Genomic DNA, 21,684 nt, shown 5'->3' with positions numbered 1-21,684 from the left:
AATTTGCGGCTATGGGGGTGGGGGAACATAAAAGTGGAGCTCCAAATCTGCTGCTATAGGGGGAACGGAGATCTGGAACCCCAAATCTGCCACTATATGGAGCAGGAGAGGACGGCAGTATTATAAAGAGTGGGTGGTCTGCATTGGGGCTCAGGAGCCGAGGACATAGCCATTAGTCATTCGTGAGTCCGGCAAGCCATGGCACAAGACACCTGTACGAGGCTTCAGAAGTGCCGGCTGCACTGTGCCCAGATGAGACAGATGCCGCCCATGGGGCACAATCCTCAGGGCGCATCCCTGGCTGTATAAGGCCAAAATCCACAGCGCTAAGTATCAGGGCTGACAAGGGACAGTGCCACAAGCAGCGACATCAGGGGCTGTCCAGGCAGATAGGTCTTCAATATAAGACCAGTAGGAGTCAGACATCCGGCACGTCCACGGGATCTGCGAAAAATCTGTGTAGTGGCCGCCGAACCCTGAAAGGAGCTGCTGTACACAGAGATGGTCTATGTGGCTATGGTCCTAGGGTGCGGTATAACATGGGGCTCCCGAGACCCCAGTGCAAAATCTGCAACAGCTTCAGCTACTACGTGCCATTTATTACACGGATATCCTCTCGGGCCTCCTATGGCAGCAGCTATGGGGTCCCCGATATCTCCCACCCTGCTCCTATGAGACAGATCCATCCCCGCAGCTCAGCCGAGTGTCTTCTAGTTGCCTCTTTTCATGCACCTGCACCATGGCCATTAGTTTACCCCATGTGTTGTCTGCAGCCAATCACTAACCTCAGCGGTATAAACCAGAGATTGGCTGCAGACGTCACGTGGGTCATATGGGTGGGCTCGTCTTCAGCTGATGTAAACCGTACACCGGCGGAGACGGACTATTATTATTTGCTTTAGTCTGTGGCTGCCTGTGTGCTGCATAATCCTCATGGAAAGCTCAGTAACTCACTACCATTGTATGCAATACACGGATTCGATGGGCAGACGCAAGATGGCGAGTTGTTTAAGGCCGGGTTCACATTAGCGTTTGTGCACAGCGTATGTTCCGCATACACCCGCATGCGTCATGCGTACATATCTTTAACATGGTGTACACAGGGACATGCGTTTACATGCGGATGCGTAAACATGCGTCGTTTCACGTGTGCGGCAGTGTCCGGCGAACGCAACATGTTGCCTTTTCTGAGGCGTCAAATATTGCGCAATCGTCCGCATGTGGATGATTGCATCAAAAAACGCATTACGATCTATGAGAATGCATTGGTACTCAAGGACATGCGTATGCATGCGTACTTTAGACTGCGCATGTCCGGAAAATGATGTCACAACCTCCACCATGCGCTTAAAAAATGCAAACGCATGCCAAAACGCATTTAAACGCATGCATACACAGCGGGTTTTTGTCATCATGCGTAAGAGGATGCGAAGGTGTAAGCACGAGTTTGCATGCGTTTTGGCTTGCAGATGATACGCTGCGCACAGAAACGCTAATGTGAACCTAGCTTAAGGAGCTGCGCATGGAAGAGCAGATCTGGATGTGCAGATAGTGGCGGGCGGGGCAGAGAGGAGAAAGAAATACTGTAAGCTGGAAATATGATGGCCCATGTAGTCAGACAGGTGCGTGAAGCTGCATGTAATAATGTGGGGAGTCTGCCCAATACAGAACTATGGGCTCTGGGCTTTGTGGGGAGCTTTGGCCACCATCACACTGGTAATGATCGGCTCCGGGGTACAGGGGGGCACTGGATGTGGCTCACAAGATATGAACGGTTGGGGAGTGCTCGTCTAGATCATCCTCCATTAAGGCTACTTTCACACATCAGGTTTTTTGTAGTCAGGCACAATCCGGTGAGCTTTGGAAAAAAAAAAAAAAAACAGATCCTTTTTTTTTTCCCTAGACTTGTATTAGCGCCAGATTGCGCACGATGGCCTTCCGTTTTGTCCATTTTTCAATGCACAAATGAACGTTTGTGTCCGGCGAAAAATCAGAAAAGCCGGATCCTGCGCTGTCCGGCTTTTGCTATAATGGAAGTCACTGACGGATTCCGGTGATGGATTCCGTTTTTTCAACTGCACATGCCCAGAAATGCTATTTTTCCCCATCTCTCTCTCTCTTTGAATCCGTTTTTTCAAAAACTCGCCAGATCCTGCCTGACGGCAAAAAACTGATGTGTGAAAGTAGCCCTACATAAACCCCGAGACTGATACATTGTAACAAACTGCCAGATGAGAGGCTTGTGCTGCCGATTTATCTAGTCTGGATACAAATGTAACAACCGTTCAGCTGAGAGAGCAGGTCAGAATCAGTGGGGTAAAGACAGAATGTTTCCAATCAGATCCTATAAAGTATTACAAATAGTGAACCCCGAAATCATGTGATCACCCAATACATGACCGATGTGCCGAGCTGATCGCTGCTGCCGGTCACGTGACTCATCCGCACAGCCGATCTCTCAGATGTCATTTTTCAAGGAAACAGTGTCAAACAGTTCCGTTATGACCAACATGGCGGCCGCCTCCGTACACAATGGCCGTGTGTGAATCCATAAATGATAACGTCTCCATCTGCATCCGGAGCACTCGGCTAAGCGCTATTAAATCCCCATCATTACAGGACGGCGGCGGCTTTACACACCAATTGCTCTAATCCCCAATAAAACAGCTCGTTAGCTACAAGATGCTAACGGTCGTCGCGGCACACGGCGCGCTTATGGCTTTAACCTTCTCGCTGCTGGTCACCAGGACCTCCAGACAAGAAAACACTGAAATCTGTCATTCTACTCTAATCACTCCTCAACCGAGGCCTGGAAATCTACGGGAGGAAAAGGGGTGCAATCTCCTCCAAACGTACAGCGAGCGACGTCCTGGGGCTGTGGGCTGAAGAGATGACAGACTTCTACAGACCAGGAATGGCACAGTGCCGATCTCTACTATCCACTTTTAGAAATACGGAGATGAAAGCAGAGACGGGACCCGCAGACTGGAACTGGAGATGGAAGCAGAGACGGGAACCGGAAATGGAAGCGGAGATGGGACCCGCAGACTGGAACCGGAGATGGAAGCAGAGACGGGACCCGCAGACGGGAAGCGGAGATGGAAGCAGAGACGGGACCCGCAGACTGGAACCGGAGATGGAAGCAGAGACGTGAACCGGAGATGGAAGCGGAGACGGGACCCGCAGACTGGAACCGGAGATGGAAGCAGAGACGGGACCCGCAGACTGGAACCGGAGATGGAAGCGGAGACTGGACCCGCAGACAGGAAGCGGAGATGGAAGCGGAGACGGGACCCGCAGACAGGAAGAGGAGATGGAAGCGGAGATGGGAACCGGCGATGGAAGCAATGATGGGACCCACAGACGGGAACCAGAGATGGAAGCAGAGACTGGTCCCGCAGACGGGAACCAGAGATGGAAGAGGAGACGGGACCCGCAGACTGGAACCGGGGATCGAAGAGGAGACGGGACCCACAGACTGGAACCGGGGATGGAAGCAAAGATGGGACCCGCAGGCTGGAACCGGGGATGGAAGAGGAGACGGGACCCGCAGACAGGAACCGAATATGGTAGCTGAGACGGGACCCGAAGACAGGAACCGGAGATGGAAGAGGAGACGGGACCCGCAGACTTGAACCGGAGTTGAAAGAGGAGACGGGACCCCAGACGGGAACCGGAGAAGGAAGAGGAGACGGGACCAGAGATGGGAGCTGGACACCGGGGCTGGTGTTGGGGCCTGAGATGTGATTTTCTTCACCCAAATGCAAAAACAAAACGCAGTGAGCCACACAAAAAAGTGCACAGGGTGAATACTATCACAAGTGGACACCAAAAGAAGCAGCATCCACCAGAAAAATATTTGCTTGTCCGCCCGGACCAGGATTCATCTGTGGTAGCAGCATCTTTAGTCTCCTAAAGGGTTTTTCGAAACGATTGAATACTCGTGAAAAAAATCCCAGATTGTAATCGCCCTGTGTGGCTGCTCCAGTCTGTGTGTATTGGCTGTAGTGGTGATGTCAAGACTATAGCTCACACGACCGCTGCAGCCAATCATTGAGCTCAGAGGCTCATGCCACCTACATCAGCAGAAGCACTGAGCTAGATGATTGGCTGCAGCGGTGATGTCACCACTGCAGCCAATACACAGAGACCGGAGGAGAGGCGGCATTGAACTCTGTGAGGATGAATACTATCTAGGTTTGTTTTCTTACCATTTGCCCACCTTTTTGAAAGGGAAATGACCCCTCTATATAGTGGTCACATGGCAGCAGCATGGGCAGAGCGGAGGTGATATCATGAAGCCAGGCGGTTCAGATGGACAGCATACCGTAGGCTTTGGATACGAACAGTACGGTGCACAAACTTACCAGTCGGGGAGTCTTTCCTGAGAAAACTCCACTCAGGGCCGGTTGGACACCGTCCCAACTACACTCGGCGCATCCTTCTCCTCGTTAATCCATTTTATGAGCACGGGTATAATTAGCATACGCCAGCTCCGCATTACCATCCGTCTCGTACAGTCCTATTTCCACTACAATTAATTCCAGTTTGCTTTGATTTACGCAGCAATTTTCTCTCCGGCACAGACAAGTTAAAGGCAGCAGCTAATTTGCAGGAAAGTTTTATGGTGGTCAATTGTATGAATAACTAAATACCGCAGAGACGTATTTAAGCCTCTCCAACACGACTGCGAGACGGGACACGCCGGACTGTTTACACTAATGGATTACTCTCCGGCACAACCAAGAAGGGATTTAAAAGCTTCGACAATGGCGGCATCAACGCATTACACACCGCCAATCGTTTCCAAGATGGGGATCTCAGGAGCACAGGAGTTCATAAACGCTCCATGAGGATATAACCAAAAGATGTCCTAAACTTCGGGGTGACTTCTGCCAACCAGAAAGCTCAATGGTCAGTGGACGCACTGCTGCAGTGTCCCTTCAGCTCCGTCACACTTGCATCATTGCAGCTATGCCAGATGTGTTTGCAAATAGAAACCAAGAAACCCCAAAGATTATGTGAGATGACCTCCAAATCTGTGCACACTTGTCTGACATCGCACAAAATGACTTCCCAAGTAGAAGGGGAAAGTAATGTGTTTCCTGTAGGCCGGTATGATGGTGCAGTCCTCCTCACGAGGGTCTGCAGTCTCTGCAACGTGGCGAATGTACCTGGAAATGGCGCATCATCTGAATGGGTCACATTCCTATACTGTCCAGCAACAGAAAAATACAATTATAATGTTTCTTAATGGTCTCCAGTCAACATCCATGGGGCGAACAACTGCTTACCGGAGGCAATCTGCACACTGTACGACGTGAGGATGAGACAGATGCCCAGAAGGTGACTAACATTGAGCGGTTTCCCTTCTGATTATTGGGGTTTCCCCCCTCCCATGTACTTTGTTTTTGCATTTTATCTATTTTTGGCAATATTTAGTGCAAATCGGTTTTATTTCTGTAAACCTCTCTTGATCTTCATGCAGAATAAAAGGTCAAACATACCAGAATCCTGACGTCCCCGGCTGTGCTGCGTGTGCAGCGCGACGGTGCAGTACACAAGACTGCAGACAGGCAGCTACAAAACGTCTCATGGTGTGCAGCGCAACGGTGCAGTACACAAGACTGCAGACAGGCAGCTACAAAACGTCTCATGGTGTGCAGCGCGATGGCGCAGTACACAAGACTGCAGACAGGCAGCTACAAGACGTCTCATGGTGTGCAGCACGACGGTGCAGTACACAAGACTGCAGACAGGCACCAACAAGACGTCTCATGGCGTGCAGCGCGACAGTGCAGTACACAAGACGGCAGCTACAAGATGTCTCATGGTGTGCAGCGCGACGGTGCAGTACACAAGACGGCAGACAGGCAGCTACAAAACGTCTCATGGTGTACAGCACAACGGTGCAGTACACCAGACTGCAGACAGGCAGCCACAAAACGTCTCATGGTGTGCAGCGCGACGGTGCAGTACACCAGACTGCAGACAGGCAGCTACAAGACGTCTCATGGTGTGCAGCGCGACGGTGCAGTACACAAGACTGCAGACAGGCACCTACAAGACGTCTCATGGTGTGCAGCACGACGGTGCAGTACACAAGACTGCAGACAGGCAGCTACAAGAGGTCTCATGGTGTGCAGCGGGACGGTGCAGTACACAAGACTGCAGACAGGCAGCTACAAGATGTCTCATGGTGTGCAGCGCGACGGTGCAGTACACAAGACTGCAGACAGGCAGCTACAAAACGTCTCATGGTGTGCAGCGCGACGGTGCAGTACACAAGACTGCAGACAGGCAGCTACAAGATGTCTCATGGTGTGCAGCACGACGGTGCAGTACACAAGACTGCAGACAGGCAGCTACAAAACGTCTCATGGTGTGCAGCGCGACGGTGCAGTACACAAGACTGCAGACAGGCAGCTACAAGATGTCTCATGGTGTGCAGCACGACGGTGCAGTACACAAGACTGCAGACAGGCAGCTACAAAACGTCTCATGGTGTGCAGCGCGACGGCGCAGTACACAAGACTGCAGACAGGCACCTACAAGACGTCTCATGGTGTGCAGCACGACGGTGCAGTACACAAGACTGCAGACAGGCAGCTACAAGACGTCTCATGGTGTGGAGCACGACGGTGCAGTACACAAGACTGCAGACAGGCAGCTACAAGACGTCTCATGGTGTGGAGCACGACGGTGCAGTACACAAGACTGAGGACAGGCAGCTACAAGAGGTCTCATGGTGTGCAGCACGACGGTGCAGTACACAAGACTGAGGACAGGCAGCTACAAGATGTCTCATGGTGTGCAGGGCGACGGTGCAGTACACAAGACGGCAGACAGACAGCTACAAGACGTCTCATGGTGTGCAGCGCGACGGTGCAGTACACAAGTCAAAAAACGAAAGTTAAAATAAATAAATAAATAAGAAAGTTTTAGTCATTCGTCACATTTAGGCCACATTCCCATTGAGATTAGGACGTGTATTTGACACGTGAGAATATGGTCTGCTGGACATAAAGTCTCCTATAGATCACACCGTAGGACACAATATTGGTGCAGCAGACGGAGCGAGGCAACCGGACAGATGACGCTTCAGGAATTTGTTGTGTGCCGGTTTTGGATAACACGTGGCGGCCTCTGAGTGCTGATACGCCCCGGAATCATCTCACAATCACCGTCTCCACCGCGGTATTAAACCAGCATCCAATTCTACATGAACCGCGATTAATTCCACAACCTGACGCAATTTGCGGCCCTCGTAAAAGAGAAGGTAATATTTGCCATCAGGAGTCATTTACATAATTACTCATCACTAGGAAACGGTGCGGTGATAAAACGCAGTAAGGTGTAAAATGCCACCTCCGGGCACAATACTCCCTGTAAAATAAGATTCGTCTGTAACGTTCCGGCTCCAGCATAAACCCCCCACATTGGGAGGAATGGGAGCGATTCTATCAGGAGTGTCGCCATTAAAGGTCCTGCACGACGGGCGCAGGACCATTAATGTTTATTGAAGGGCGGAGCTGGAGAAATGGCGATGGCAGTGGAGTGTTACGATGGAACCGCATGCACCATTCACTCGCATTAGAATGGGCTGGAGAAAGGAGAACTGGGCGCTCGGACATGGCACGGTTAAGGCTGACACACCACTTGAGAAGCTGCATATATCTGATCCGAGCACCTGAAAATGGTGTAACAAATTAAGAACAGGGCCATTTTTTGGGGACAAGTCTACTGCTGAGCACCTGGGTCTTCCAGGAGATGGCGTGTGCCAAATAGGCCAAGTAAACTACACCGAGTTTACCATTCCATGCCCGCCATCTTGATACATCTGCACACCATTAATTATTGTCCCATAAACATATTGCCTGCCCACAAGGTGTGCGTTACATGTAGGATGGCTGCGGGTCTGACCACAGATTCTATTTGTCTCCCAAATAGTTCATCTCCAGGTGAAAGATGGCGGCCGGTGACCACAGCACCACATCTCATACACAGACATAAGTAGTCTTGGCTTCACAGTGCGGAAGGGACACGTCCCGGTGGTCGCCCCGCATTGTTGTGAAGAATAAAGCCGCCATTTAGAGCGGATGTAATTTGCCGGCCGCGATGATTAGAGCAGGTATCTTGCAGGATATCAAGCCTTCTGCATTTCACATCTCCTCGGAAAAATAATTGGAGCTTAAACTCACTGCCGCTGAGCACTTGAAAGAGTCTGGAGGTCTGGTAATTTCAGGAGGCTTCAATCCCATAAGTTTGTAAAACCGCTTCTCGTGCCGCCGGGGTTTATTCTAATTGTCTGCTCTTGTTTGCAGTGGATTTAAAACTTCCTGCAATATGCTGCGCTCGACAGGCTGAAAACACGGCGGCAGCCGGCGGCGCCCCGCGGATCGGTCAATATTAATCCAACCCACGAAGGGTTATGTCAGATGGCAACATTGTATCCAAGACGGATTGTTAGGGGCTTACTCTAATTGTGCAGCTGGAGAGAAAACCGCTACACGTCAGCGACTGAGGGAGGACAGCGCGAGCGCTACACGTCAGCGACTGAGGAAGGACAGCGCGAGCGCTACACGTCAGCGACTGAGGAAGGACAGCGCGAGCGCTACACGTCAGCGACTGAGGAAGGACAGCGCTACACGTCAGCGACTGAGGATGAGGAAGGACAGCGCTACACGTCAGCGACTGAGGGAGGACAGCGCGAGCGCTACACGTCAGCGACTGAGGGAGGACAGCGCGAGCGCTACACGTCAGCGACTGAGGGAGGACAGCGCGAGCGCTACACGTCAGCGACTGAGGGAGGACAGAGCAGGAGCTACACATCAGTGACTGAGGGAGGACAGCACAACCGCTACATGTCAGCGACTGAGGGAGGACAGAGCAGGAGCTACACATCAGTGACTGAGGGAGGACAGCACAACCGCTACATGTCAGCGACTGAGGGAGGACGATACAACTGTTAACAGTCTTTACATCCCAGATCTGACTTCTGCCGGCAGTAAAGCCCCAGGCTGCGGTCACTGATTTCTATTGTAATCTCAGTATACAGCTACTTCCTCAGTTACTGATGTCAGTGTTGAACTACAATTCCCAGCAGACCAGACAATTGGTCACTAATTACACCTGACAAAGTACAATATTTACAAAGAAAAAAAAAAGATTTCGAGGGGAATCTTCTCTCACATTGATCTCTGTATGTTCACAAACCTTTTCCTATTACATTGCAGGAGCAAACACCAGAACAAGTTTAATGTGCTTTCATTAGTACAAAAAATTGAGAAAAATTGCCATAAAAGCTTTGGCCACGAGGCGTCTCCTTTGCTGTCCTCTGCCTGTTGTCAAGACTAATCCATCTGGAGTTACAGAGAAGCAGAAGATGGAGGAAATGGAGCAGGTCCTTCCCAGCTGTGGGGACTTCTCAGACAGGCACTCCGGCTGCGCGCAGCCCCTCCACAGCACACAGCCCCTCCGCGGCACCTCCGCAGCACGCAGTGGCACAGCTGCCGGACTGTTAGTGGGCACTTATGTGTTGTTTGCTGCTCATTTTTCATAGACTAGCAGTACGACCTCCCCTCCCCCCAGGTTTGTTTCCGGTTTTCTCCTCACTTTTACTTAACTTGCCGCCTTATTCCTTGCTGAAGATTAGCAGAGCCGTTCTCCCCTTCTTGAACTTATGCAGAGAAAGTCTGAAGTTCTTCATGGGAGGAGGCCATCTTGCCTCAACTAAGATGCATACGTTAGGGAAACCACGGAGTGTAGGAAACCGTAGTCTGAAGCTGACCTAATGGGCATACTCTGTGGCCTGTGCAGAGGTCAATGAGCACGGAGGGGGTGAGATGTGACCACCTATTATCTTCCATGGGAATGTTGTGGTCATGCTGTGACCTGGGCAGAGGTCAATGTACAGGGAGGGGGAGGAGGGTTCATGTGATATCACTTATCTTCAATGGAAGTGCCGTGGTCATACTGTAACCTGTGCAGAGGTCAATGTACAGGGAGGTGTTATCTATACATAGTTGTTACTGGTCATTGTATTCTTGTCTGTGATGAAGATGGGACAAAAGTGATGCGAGTTATGACGTGTTATCTTCTATGTGAGAGTGTTGTGGGCATGCTCTGTACTCTGTGCAGAGGTCTGTGTGCAGTAAGTACTGAGCTGCTACATCACATATCCTCTATAGGGGAGTGTTGTGGGCATGCTCTGTACTCTGTGCAGAGGTCTGTGTGCAGTAAGTACTGAGCTGCTACATCACATATCCTCTATGTGAGAGTGTTGTGGGCATGCTCTGTACTCTGTGCAGAGGTCTGTGTGCAGTAAGTGCTGAGCTGCTACATCACATATCCTCTATAGGGGAGTGTTGTGGGCATGCTCTGTACTCTGTGCGCATGCTCTGTACTCTGTGCGCATGCTCTGTACTCTGTGCGCATGCTCTGTACTCTGTGCGCATGCTCTGTACTCTGTGCGCATGCTCTGTACTCTGTGCGCATGCTCTGTACTCTGTGCGCATGCTCTGTACTCTGTGCGCATGCTCTGTACTCTGTGCGCATGCTCTGTACTCTGTGCGCATGCTCTGTACTCTGTGCGCATGCTCTGTACTCTGTGCGCATGCTCTGTACTCTGTGCGCATGCTCTGTACTCTGTGCGCATGCTCTGTACTCTGTGCGCATGCTCTGTACTCTGTGCGCATGCTCTGTACTCTGTGCGCATGCTCTGTACTCTGTGCGCATGCTCTGTACTCTGTGCGCATGCTCTGTACTCTGTGCGCATGCTCTGTACTCTGTGCGCATGCTCTGTACTCTGTGCGCATGCTCTGTACTCTGTGCGCATGCTCTGTACTCTGTGCGCATGCTCTGTACTCTGTGCGCATGCTCTGTACTCTGTGCGCATGCTCTGTACTCTGTGCGCATGCTCTGTACTCTGTGCGCATGCTCTGTACTCTGTGCGCATGCTCTGTACTCTGTGCGCATGCTCTGTACTCTGTGCGCATGCTCTGTACTCTGTGCGCATGCTCTGTACTCTGTGCGCATGCTCTGTACTCTGTGCGCATGCTCTGTACTCTGTGCGCATGCTCTGTACTCTGTGCAGAGGTCTGTGTGCAGTAAGTGCTGAGCTGCTACATCACATATCCTCTATGTGAGAGTGTTGTGGGCATGCTCTGTACTCTGTGCAGAGGTCTGTGTGCAGTAAGTACTGAGCTGCTACATCACATATCCTCTATAGGGGAGTGTTGTGGGCATGCTCTGTACTCTGTGCAGAGGTCATTGTGCTGAGAGATGGAGGAGAAAAATGAGATGACTTCAGAAAAATGATGGCTACAGAACAGGAAGTGTCAGACTGATATGAGGCTCCCTGCTCAGAGTGTGAAGCTTTAAATTTTTGAAAAAGTGAAAAAAATAAAAAAAAAAATAAAAAAAAAAAAAATCACCAAAAACGGACTTAAATTTATGATAGAAAGCCTGTAAAGGCGAGGATTGCTTTCTGAGGTCACATTCCCTTTACATGCACGGCCTCTGTAGCTTATTTTTAGAAGGCTGACAGGACCGGTGATTACGGTCCCCGTAGCCGTTACATATTTTTAGCTTCTTTATACAAGCTGCCCATTAATCGTCTCACCTTGTGGAATTCTCCAGCCTGGAAACTGCTGGAGATGCCTAAAAACAGGATGTGGGAGCGCAGGTGGAGCAGACTTTATGGCCATTTTCCAGTGTGCAAAAAAGGGATTTTACTGGAACATTTTATCTACAGGTGTCTGCACCACAACATGCAATAGCAATCTGCACTGGAGCTTTGTTTTTTTGCTGCTTTATTTATGCAGTTCTCACTTTATTTTTTTTTATATAGTTTTGTTATAGATTTGATGCACAAATTAATAAATTAATTTTTTTTTAGTACAGAAACACAGATTCTGCACTTACTAAGGCAACTGCATTTTATTCAGACTCCCCATAGAAGTCTATAAAAAACACAAAACAGGACAAAAACTAAAACCCCCGCGCAGTTCAGAAGGGTCGTTAGACACAGAGTGCAGGAGTTTTCATGAAATCACATCCACTTGGATTGATGGATGAACCTCAGCTGATATTCCGGAAAAAAAGCGCATTTATCCTAGGTGAGAACACGGCCCAAGATGTCCTCTGGTGCTGCAGTTTATTACAGACCATTTGCTTTTGGCAACCCTTGGTTAGGCCGTCATTATGACAACACTGACAACCACAGATCCACTAAACGCGTCTTTACCACCATGGCGGGGCGATTCACCCCAAGTGTCGGATTATTGATACTCAGGGGTATTATATTAAAGTTACCACAAGTCCAGGGATAGCGGAGACGGACAATCTCTGTGCCAAAAACCTCTGCCCTGAGCATAGAGACCAGACTACACCACAGACACTGAGCCCCGGGGCGTCTGCTAAGAAGACCTCCCAATGAGGCAACGAGCCACCTCAGGTGCTCCACAGCCCCCAATATAAAACTCCACACCCCCCCCATACAAAACTCCACCCCCAATACAAAACCCCACCCCCCAATACAAAACACCCCCCCAACACAAAACACCCCCCCAACACAAAACTCCACACCCCCCAACACAAAACTCCACACCCCCAACACAAAACTCAACCCCCCCAACACAAAACTCAACCCCCCCAACACAAAACTCAACCCCCCCAACACAAAACTCAACCCCCCCAACACAAAACTCCACACCCCCCCAACACAAAACTCCACACCCCCCCAACACAAAACTCCACACCCCCCCAACACAAAACTCCACACACCCCCAACACAAAACTCCACCCCCCCCAACACAAAACTCCACCCCCCCAACACAAAACTCCACACACCCCCAACACAAAACTCCACACACCCCAACACAAAACTCCACACACCCCAACACAAAACTCCACACACCCCCAACACAAAACTCCACACCCCCCCAACACAAAACTCCACACCCCCCAACACAAAACTCCACACCCCCCCCAACACAAAACTCCACACCCCCCCAACACAAAACTCCACACCCCCCCCAACACAAAACTCCACACCCCCCCAACACAAAACTCCACACCCCTGACGAAGCCACTGGCGTGGTGAAATGCGCGTCGAGGTGTTCTACTGCGGGTCAGACACTCGGGCCATCATGACCACAGGTATTATACACATACTATTGCCCTTATGCCATGATATGGACTAATGTGCTATTTTAGGCTTACGGGTTTGGTGCAATATTTGAGGCAGTGCTATATTTTGATAGGAGGCTTTGATGCTGTCCGATATACTTATGATAATAGACTGCCCCTGGCATAAGTATTAGAGCTCATTGGTATACAGCTCCCTGGGTAATTTATTTGGGTCTTCTTGGTCTTGGTGTTTTGTTCCTGTTTTTTTTTTTTTTCTGCCGACATCAGTTCACAGATGGTTCGGTCCATCTGAGTTGTACTCTTTTTCTCATTGATTATTGTATTTAATGTATTTTTCTGTACTGAAGTTATTTTAACTAATAAATGGTGTTATATTGGGAATTGCTCCTTCGGTTTGTTCCTCTATCAGTGTATATGTTGATGCGGAGGTTTATATTTTCCCCCTCCTTTTTGGCCTCTCTGATTAGTATATGAGGTGTTCTCTTTCGGTGTACAAAACTCCACGCCCCCCAACACAAAACTCCACCACCCCCCCAATACAAAACTCCACCACCCCCCCAATACAAAACTCCACCACCCCCCCAATACAAAACTCCACCACCCCCCCAATACAAAACTCCACCACCCCCCCAATACAAAACTCCACACCCCCCCAATACAAAACTCCACACCCCCCCAATACAAAACTCCACACCCCCCCCAATACAAAACTCCACACCCCCCAATACAAGACTCCACACCCCCCAATACAAGACTCCACACCCCCCCAATACAAGACTCCACACCCCCCCAATACAAGACTCCACACCCCCCCAATACAAGACTCCACACCCCCCCCATACAAGACTCCACACCCCCCCCAATACAAGACTCCACACCCCCCCCAATACAAAACTCCACAACCCCCAATACAAAACTCCACATCCCCCAATTTGGGCAGCACGGTGGCTCAGTGGTTTGCACTGCAGCTTTGCAGCGCTGGGGTCCTGGGTTCAAATCCCACCAAGGACAACATCTGCAAGGAGTTTGTATGTTCTCTCCGTGTTTGCGTGGGTTTCCTCCGGTTTCCTCCCACGTTCCAAAAAACATACTGATAGGGAATTTAGATTGTGAGCCCCATCGGGGACAGTGATGATAATGTATGCAACCTGTAAAGCGCGCAGAATATGTTAGCGTTATAAAAAAAATAAAGAATACAAAACTCCACATCCCCCAATACAAAACCTTCCTGCAGACCACAACATGCTGCTCCTGTATGTGATGTAAGACCGTCATCAACATCACAGACACAGACGATAAAAAAGTGACAAACAGCGATAATGTCTGCGAGTCCAGAGCCGAATATGTAAGGCTAGTTTCACACTAGCGTTTGCATGAGCTGCGGACTTCCTCTGTGAAGCCACGCCCTCGGCCGCACCTCCGCCTCTAGCTCCGCCTACTTCTGCATGCGGCCGGCATGCGGCCTGTGTACCTATCTTTAACATTAGGTACGCAGGTCGTGCCGCAGTATGCGGATGCTTCCGCATGTGTCGTTTTGACGATGCGGCGACCAGCGTAAACGCAGCTTGTAGCAATTTCATTTTTTTGCTGTATCATCAAAACGACGCATGTGGGAGCATCCGCATACTGCGGCACGACCTGCGTACCTAATGTTAAAGATGGGTACACAGGCCGCATGCCGGCCGCGTGCAGAAGTAGGCGGAGCTAGAGGCGGAGGTGCGGCCGAGGGCGGGGCTTCACGGAGGAAGTCCGCAGCCCTCCGCAGCTCATGCAAACGCTAGTGTGAAACTAGCCTAATGGTGTCTGCAATGTGGCCACGTATGGATTCTGCGGGGTATTAGGAGGTCACACAGTGACTGCACCCGCAGAATAGTGAGTGCAGCTCTGGGGTATAATACAGGATGTAACTCAGGATCAGTAATGTAATGTATGTACACAGTGACTGCACCAGCAGAATAGTGAGTGCAGCTCTGGATAATACAGGAGGTAACTCAGGATCAGTAATGTAATGTATGTACACAGTGACTGCACCAGCAGAATAGTGAGTGCAGCTCTGGGGTATAATACAGGAGGTAACTCAGGATCAGTAATGTAATGTATGTACACAGTGACTGCACCAGCAGAATAGTGAGTGCAGCTCTGGGGTATAATACAGGATGTAACTCAGGATCAGTAATGTAATGTATGTACACAGTGACTGCACCAGCAGAATAGTGAGTGCAGCTCTGGATAATACAGGAGGTAACTCAGGATCAGTAATGTAATGTATGTACACAGTGACTGCACCAGCAGAATAGTGAGTGCAGCTCTGGGGTATAATACAGGAGGTAACTCAGGATCAGTAATGTAATGTATGTACACAGTGACTGCACCAGCAGAATAGTGAGTGCAGCTCTGGGGTATAATACAGGATGTAACTCAGGATCAGTAATGTAATGTATGTACACAGTGACTGCACCAGCAGAATAGTGAGGGCAGCTCTGGAGGATAATACAGGAGTTAACTCAGGATCAGTAATGTAATGTATGTACACAGTGACTGCACCAGCAGAATAGTGAGTGCAGCTCTGGAGTATAATACAGGAGGTAACTCAGGATCAGTAATGTAATGTATGTACACAGTGACTGCACCAGCAGAATAGTGAGTGCAGCTCTGGGGTATAATACAGGATGTAACTCAGGATCAGTAATGTAATGTATGTACACAGTGACTGCACCAGCAGAATAGTGAGGGCAGCTCTGGAGGATAATACAGGAGTTAACTCAGGATCAGTAATGTAATGTATGTACACAGTGACTGCACCAGCAGAATAGTGAGTGCAGCTCTGGGGTATAATAAAGGATGTAACTCAGGATCAGTAATGTAATGTATGTACACAGTGACTGCACCAGCAGAATAGTGAGGGCAGCTCTGGAGGATAATACAGGAGTTAACTCAGGATCAGTAATGTAATGTATGTACACAGTGACTGCACCAGCAGAATAGTGCAGCTCTGGGGTATAATACAGGAGGTAACTCAGGATCAGTAATGTATGTACACAGTGACTGCACCAGCAGAATAGTGAGTGCAGCTCTGTAGTATAATACAGGATGTAACTCAGGATCAGTAATGTAATGTATGTACACAGTGACTGCACCAGCAGAATAGTGAGTGCAGCTCTGGGGTATAATACAGGATATAACTCAGGATCAGTAATGTAATGTATGTACACAGTGACTGCACCAGCAGAATAGTGAGTGCAGCTCTGGGGTATAATACAGGATCAGTAATGTAATATATGTACAATGTATAACTTTACAATAATTCTGTTCCACACTGCAGAGAACAAAAAAATGTGTAAATATTATATTAACTCATTCTAAATATGATAATATTGACATTCTACATCCAGACAAGAACTGACCATTACACAGATGCCGATGAGAATACAAGTATCGGACCCAGTGCAGCAGACGGAGCGCAGTAATTGTATTTATCACTCATACATACTGGTTATGGCAGTGTAACGCTCTCGCAGTTGCAATACTGACCCACAATATTTGGGGACATGAGCGCATGATCCAATGTCTCAGCCAAATACAACTAGCTAACACTGTGAGAAGACAATATGCAAACTACCTAAATCTATCGGATGCCAGGAGACGGCACACATGTCCGTGTCAAAATCACTCAAGCTCGCGATCTAAAGAATATGGGATCATCTAGGAGACAGCTCACATCATCATGAAGGGAGCGCAGCTGTCTGGGCAGCACAGGAGGTTTTGCAGTGTCCTGTAATACAATAAAACCCATGATCCTGCCGGCATTATGGAGGGCATCATATGGCGCTGATCACGGTGTAATGTACACCTTATGATGCAGTTATGTGGACGGTGCACGGTGGCTCCATGCTTCCCAGGGTCTCTAGGAAGGCACAGCACATAATACATCACAAATAAAGGATCATCAGAATCAACATAACCCAAGCAATGCAAACCCAGAGAGAACAACGATGTACCCACTGGAAAACAGAGGCCATGGGAGCAGAGGATCAGGGGGATGGGCTGGGGGTTAGGAGTAGGCACTGGCTACCATCATGCTTGTCTGGGGGTATGTCACTGCTGCCCAGGCTGTGCCCGATGGACGAGTGGTTATTACATGCCTATATTATATAGGCATAAGTGTAGGTGATCACCGAGATCTTCCTGCCATCGATGATTGGTAAACTTCCCTCACAGCACCCACACTTATACGTCAGGAGGTGCCAGGAGTCTGGAGTGACCCTTCCTTGGAGGATTGGTTTTCAGCGACCAGCCATGGGGACATTACACCAAGAAGGTGGCACCAGGTGCTTTCACATTGCGTTCTGTCACCTCTTCGGGGGCCCCGTTGGTGCACACATCCGAACTACAATTTGTATATTGGGGTTCAGAGGTATGCGCCTATGGGGCTATAGTCTGTAATGGTGTCTGCAGAGCGAACGTGCACCGATGTCTGTCACTTTCAGGAGTGTACGTCTTCTGGAGGTGGACACCCAGATGCAGTGTACAACATCCGATTGTTCACCTCCTGTAGGCGTACACTGCCGAAAATGACGCACATCAGTGCACGCCCGCCCTGCCGGCACCTTTACAGTCTATGGCCCCGTTGGCGCATACATCCGAACCTCATTTTGCAGGGGGTTCAGACATAAACCCTGATGGGGCCACCTAATGGGAGCCAAAATCCAATGTGGTAGTACCATAAGACAAGGGGGTGGGGACGGAGAGAAAGGCTCATTAACACAAACCATGAATTCAGTGCAGACTCACTCTACATTTCGGTGTTTTCTGTGTCCATCCTGCTCATTTTTATTTCATAAATCAATAATACACAAAAAAATAAGAAACTTTGCAATATTTCTTAACTGAGAAATCTCCTCCTGAACAGATCGTTTAGGCCACGTTCACACGGTCAGGATTTTACATCAGTATCTGTAGCCAAAACCAGGAGAGGAACAATCAGAGGAAACGTCTAATAGAGACACATCACCACTTCTGTATTTATCACAAACTCCTGGTTTACAAATAGTGACGTAAAATACTGACCGAATACTGAACGTGGCCTAAAAATTCTCAATTTACGTGTAAAATTTAGTGACGACTGGTGCTGATAAGATTCTATGCAGGGGGAGGAGCTAGACGCAGAGCTCCTCCTCCTCCTCAACATAGAACTTTATGAGCACCAGCCGTCATCTCCTCTCGGCAAAGTATAAATCCGTCTTCACGAAATACTGTGAATGAGAGATCAGTCCTGGCGCACAAAGACGATTTCTCTGATAAGATAGATGACAAAGTTTCTTATTTTTACAGGTACTATTGATTTAGGAAACAAAAATTAAAACGACGGTGCCACTAACTTTTTTTTTTTTTTTTTTTTTTTAGAACAAGAAGTCGCACAATATGTTAAAATATCGCACACAAGACTAATATTTCCATCAAAATATCTAGCTTATAAAAAAAATTACACCACGGGAAGTTTGTGGTGGAGCGTGATCTACATTTGGGCACAAATTAAGAAAAAAAGTTGGGAAATGTTTTGACCACAAAAATCAGGATTACAAACAACCGGTGCTGCAAATGGTCAGGGAGGCCCAGTGCGGTGACATAGCAGATCAGAGGGGGCACTGTGCGACGGTATACGGGGTCAGGGGGGCACTGTGCGACGGTATACGGGGTCAGGGGGGCACAGTGCGACGGTATACGGGGTCACGGGGGCACAGTGCGACTGTATACGGGGTCAGGGGGGGCACAGTGCGACTGTATACGGGGTCAGGGGGGGCACAGTGCGACTGTATACGGGGTCAGGGGGGGGCACAGTGCGACTGTATACGGGGTCAGGGGGGGCACAGTGCGACTGTATACGGGGTCAGGGGGGCACAGTGCGACAGTATACGGGGTCAGGGGGGCACAGTGCGACAGTATACGGGGTCAGGGGGGCACAGTGCGACTGTATACGGGGTCAGGGGGGCACAGTGCGACGGTATACGGGGTCAGGGGGGCACAGTGCGACGGTATACGGGGTCAGGGGGGCACAGTGCGACGGTATACGGGGTCAGGGGGGCACAGTGCGACGGTATACGGGGTCAGGGGGGCACAGTGCGACGGTATACGGGTCAGGGGGGCACAGTGCGACGGTATACGGGGTCAGGGGGGCACAGTGCAACGGTATACAGGTCAGGGGGGCACAGTGCGACGGTATACGGGGTCAGGGGGGCACAGTGCGACTGTATACGGGGTCAGGGGGGCACAGTGCGACTGTATACGGGGTCAGGGGGGCACAGTGCGACGGTATACGGGGTCAGGGGGGCACAGTGCGATGGTATACGGGGTCAGGGGGGCACAGTGCGACGGTATACGGGGTCAGGGGGGCACAGTGCGACGGTATACGGGGTCAGGGGGGCACAGTGCGACGGTATACGGGGTCAGGGGGGCACAGTGCGACTGTATACGGGGTCAGGGGGGCACAGTGCGACGGTATACGGGGTCAGGGGGGCACAGTGCGACGGTATACGGGGTCAGGGGGGCACAGTGCGACGGTATACGGGGTCAGGGGGGCACAGTGCGACGGTATACGGGGTCAGGGGGGCACAGTGCGACAGTATACGGGGTCAGGGGGGCACAGTGCGACAGTATACGGGGTCAGGGGGGCACAGTGCGACGGTATACAGGTCAGGGGGGCACAGTGCGACGGTATACGGGGTCAGGGGGGCACAGTGCGACTGTATACGGGGTCAGGGGGCACAGTGCGACTGTATACGGGGTCAGGGGGGCACAGTGCGACTGTATACGGGGTCAGGGGGGCACAGTGTGACAGTATACGGGGTCAGGGGGGCACAGTGTGACAGTATACGGGGTCAGGGGGGCACAGTGTGACAGTATACGGGGTCAGGGGGGCACAGAGTGACAGTATACGGGGTCAGGGGGGCACAGTGTGACAGTATACGGGGTCAGGGGGGCACAGTGTGACAGTATACGGGGTCAGGGGGGCACAGTGCGACTGTATACGGGGTCAGGGGGGCACAGTGCGACAGTATACGGGGTCAGGGGGGCACAGTGTGACAGTATACGGGGTCAGGGGGGCACAGAGTGACAGTATACGGGGTCAGGGGGGCACAGTGTGACAGTATACGGGGTCAGGGGGGCACAGTGTGACAGTATACGGGGTCAGGGGGGCACAGTGTGACAGTATACGGGGTCAGGGGGGCACAGTGCGACTGTATACGGGGTCAGGGGGGCACAGTGTGACAGTATACGGGGTCAGGGGGGCACAGTGTGACAGTATACGGGGTCAGGGGGGCACAGTGTGACAGTATACCCTGACAGGGGGCACAGTGTGACAGTATACAGGGTCAGGGGGGCACAGTGTGACAGTATACAGGGTCAGGGGGGCACAGTGTGACGGTATACAGGGTCGGGGGGCACAGGGGTCTCTGTGGTGAGGCTCCGCCCCTCTACCCTCGGTGCCCGCTCTCAGGGCTCGGTGCCCGGTCTCTTACCCCCAGAATCCGCAGGGGCAGCGCGGGGGGAGGCTGGGCGGTTTGCTGCGCTCGCTGCCGGTGTCTCCCATGTCTGACAGGCCTGGGCCGCTCTCTCTACACCAAGGCCAGGGCCTCCGCGCCGCTCACACTCCCTGCTGCCCCTGAGCTGTCCGCGACCCTCACAGGATAACGGCGGGGACGGGGCCGGCGGGACACGGCGACTCCGGGGCGACCAGTCCGAGGCTCCAAACCGTGATTCCAGGCCGGTCAGCTGGAGGCGGGGCGTACCAAGAGCAAAATGGGGGAGCAGCCACCCCGGAGCGCGGCACAGGAGAGCGGTGTCAGCCACAAACCACAGATGTCAATGTCCCCACAGTGTAAACGACTAGAACTATCCGGCACCTCGGTACCACCGGCGCCTCCACTGCGACAGCGCTACTAAAATGTGCTCGATAAGTCCGAACACCCCTCTTCACTTAATGGTACGGTCCTCTCTGGAGTCTCGGTTCAGGCGAAGAGGCACAGACCTAAAATCAGCTGGAAAAGGACAAAACCATTCCACCACTGGGGGAGGTCCATGATACTGTGAGGTATTCAGTCCAGACCTGAGTCCAAACATTACATGACCCTGACAGGAAAACGAGAAATTAGCGGGAAAGAATGAAGAAAGATATAAGTAAGCTTAATTATCAAAAAATATGAGACCTGACGTGCTGACTGCACAGACTACCCCCCCCAGCAGCCGGTGGTACAGGCGGGAGAGGGAGCTGGTTGGTTTAAGTTGGACCAAAGCCAAAATAGAAGAGGAAATAGAGAGAACAACACGATACAATGTATCTACCCCTATATACCGCTGTTACAATGTATCTACCCCCTATATACCGCTGATACAATGTATCTCCCCCCGTATACCGCTGATACAATGTATCTACCCCCCCCCCCTGTATACCGCTGATACAATGTATCTACCCCCTATATACCGCTGATACAATGTATCTACCCCATATATACCGCTGATACAATGTATCTACCC

General features: G+C 50.7%; 1 protein-coding gene across 5 annotated transcripts in view; it reads right to left on the bottom strand.

Annotated features, from left to right (window-relative positions):
• Positions 1-21,285, bottom strand: part of ZFAND3 (zinc finger AN1-type containing 3) — a 164,950-nt gene extending 143,665 nt beyond the window's left edge. For 2 of the 5 annotated variants that reach the window (XM_077282036.1, XM_077282037.1), the window contains exon 1: positions 20,670-20,940. In XM_077282036.1, the coding sequence (XP_077138151.1) occupies positions 20,670-20,740 (71 nt within the window). In that variant the 5' untranslated portion in view covers positions 20,741-20,940. Of the gene's footprint in view, positions 1-20,669; positions 21,156-21,178 lie in introns of those variants that run through there. The other 3 variants (XM_077282035.1, XM_077282038.1, XM_077282039.1) reach the window with 3 other exon arrangements.
• Positions 21,286-21,684: the final 399 nt, after the last annotated feature.

The sequence above is a fragment of the Ranitomeya variabilis genome, chromosome 2 (assembly GCF_051348905.1).
Source record: "Ranitomeya variabilis isolate aRanVar5 chromosome 2, aRanVar5.hap1, whole genome shotgun sequence".
NCBI lineage: Eukaryota > Metazoa > Chordata > Amphibia > Anura > Dendrobatidae > Ranitomeya > Ranitomeya variabilis.
The sequence above is the reverse complement of the archived record's forward strand: the minus strand, read 5'-3'. Positions and strand labels throughout refer to the sequence as shown.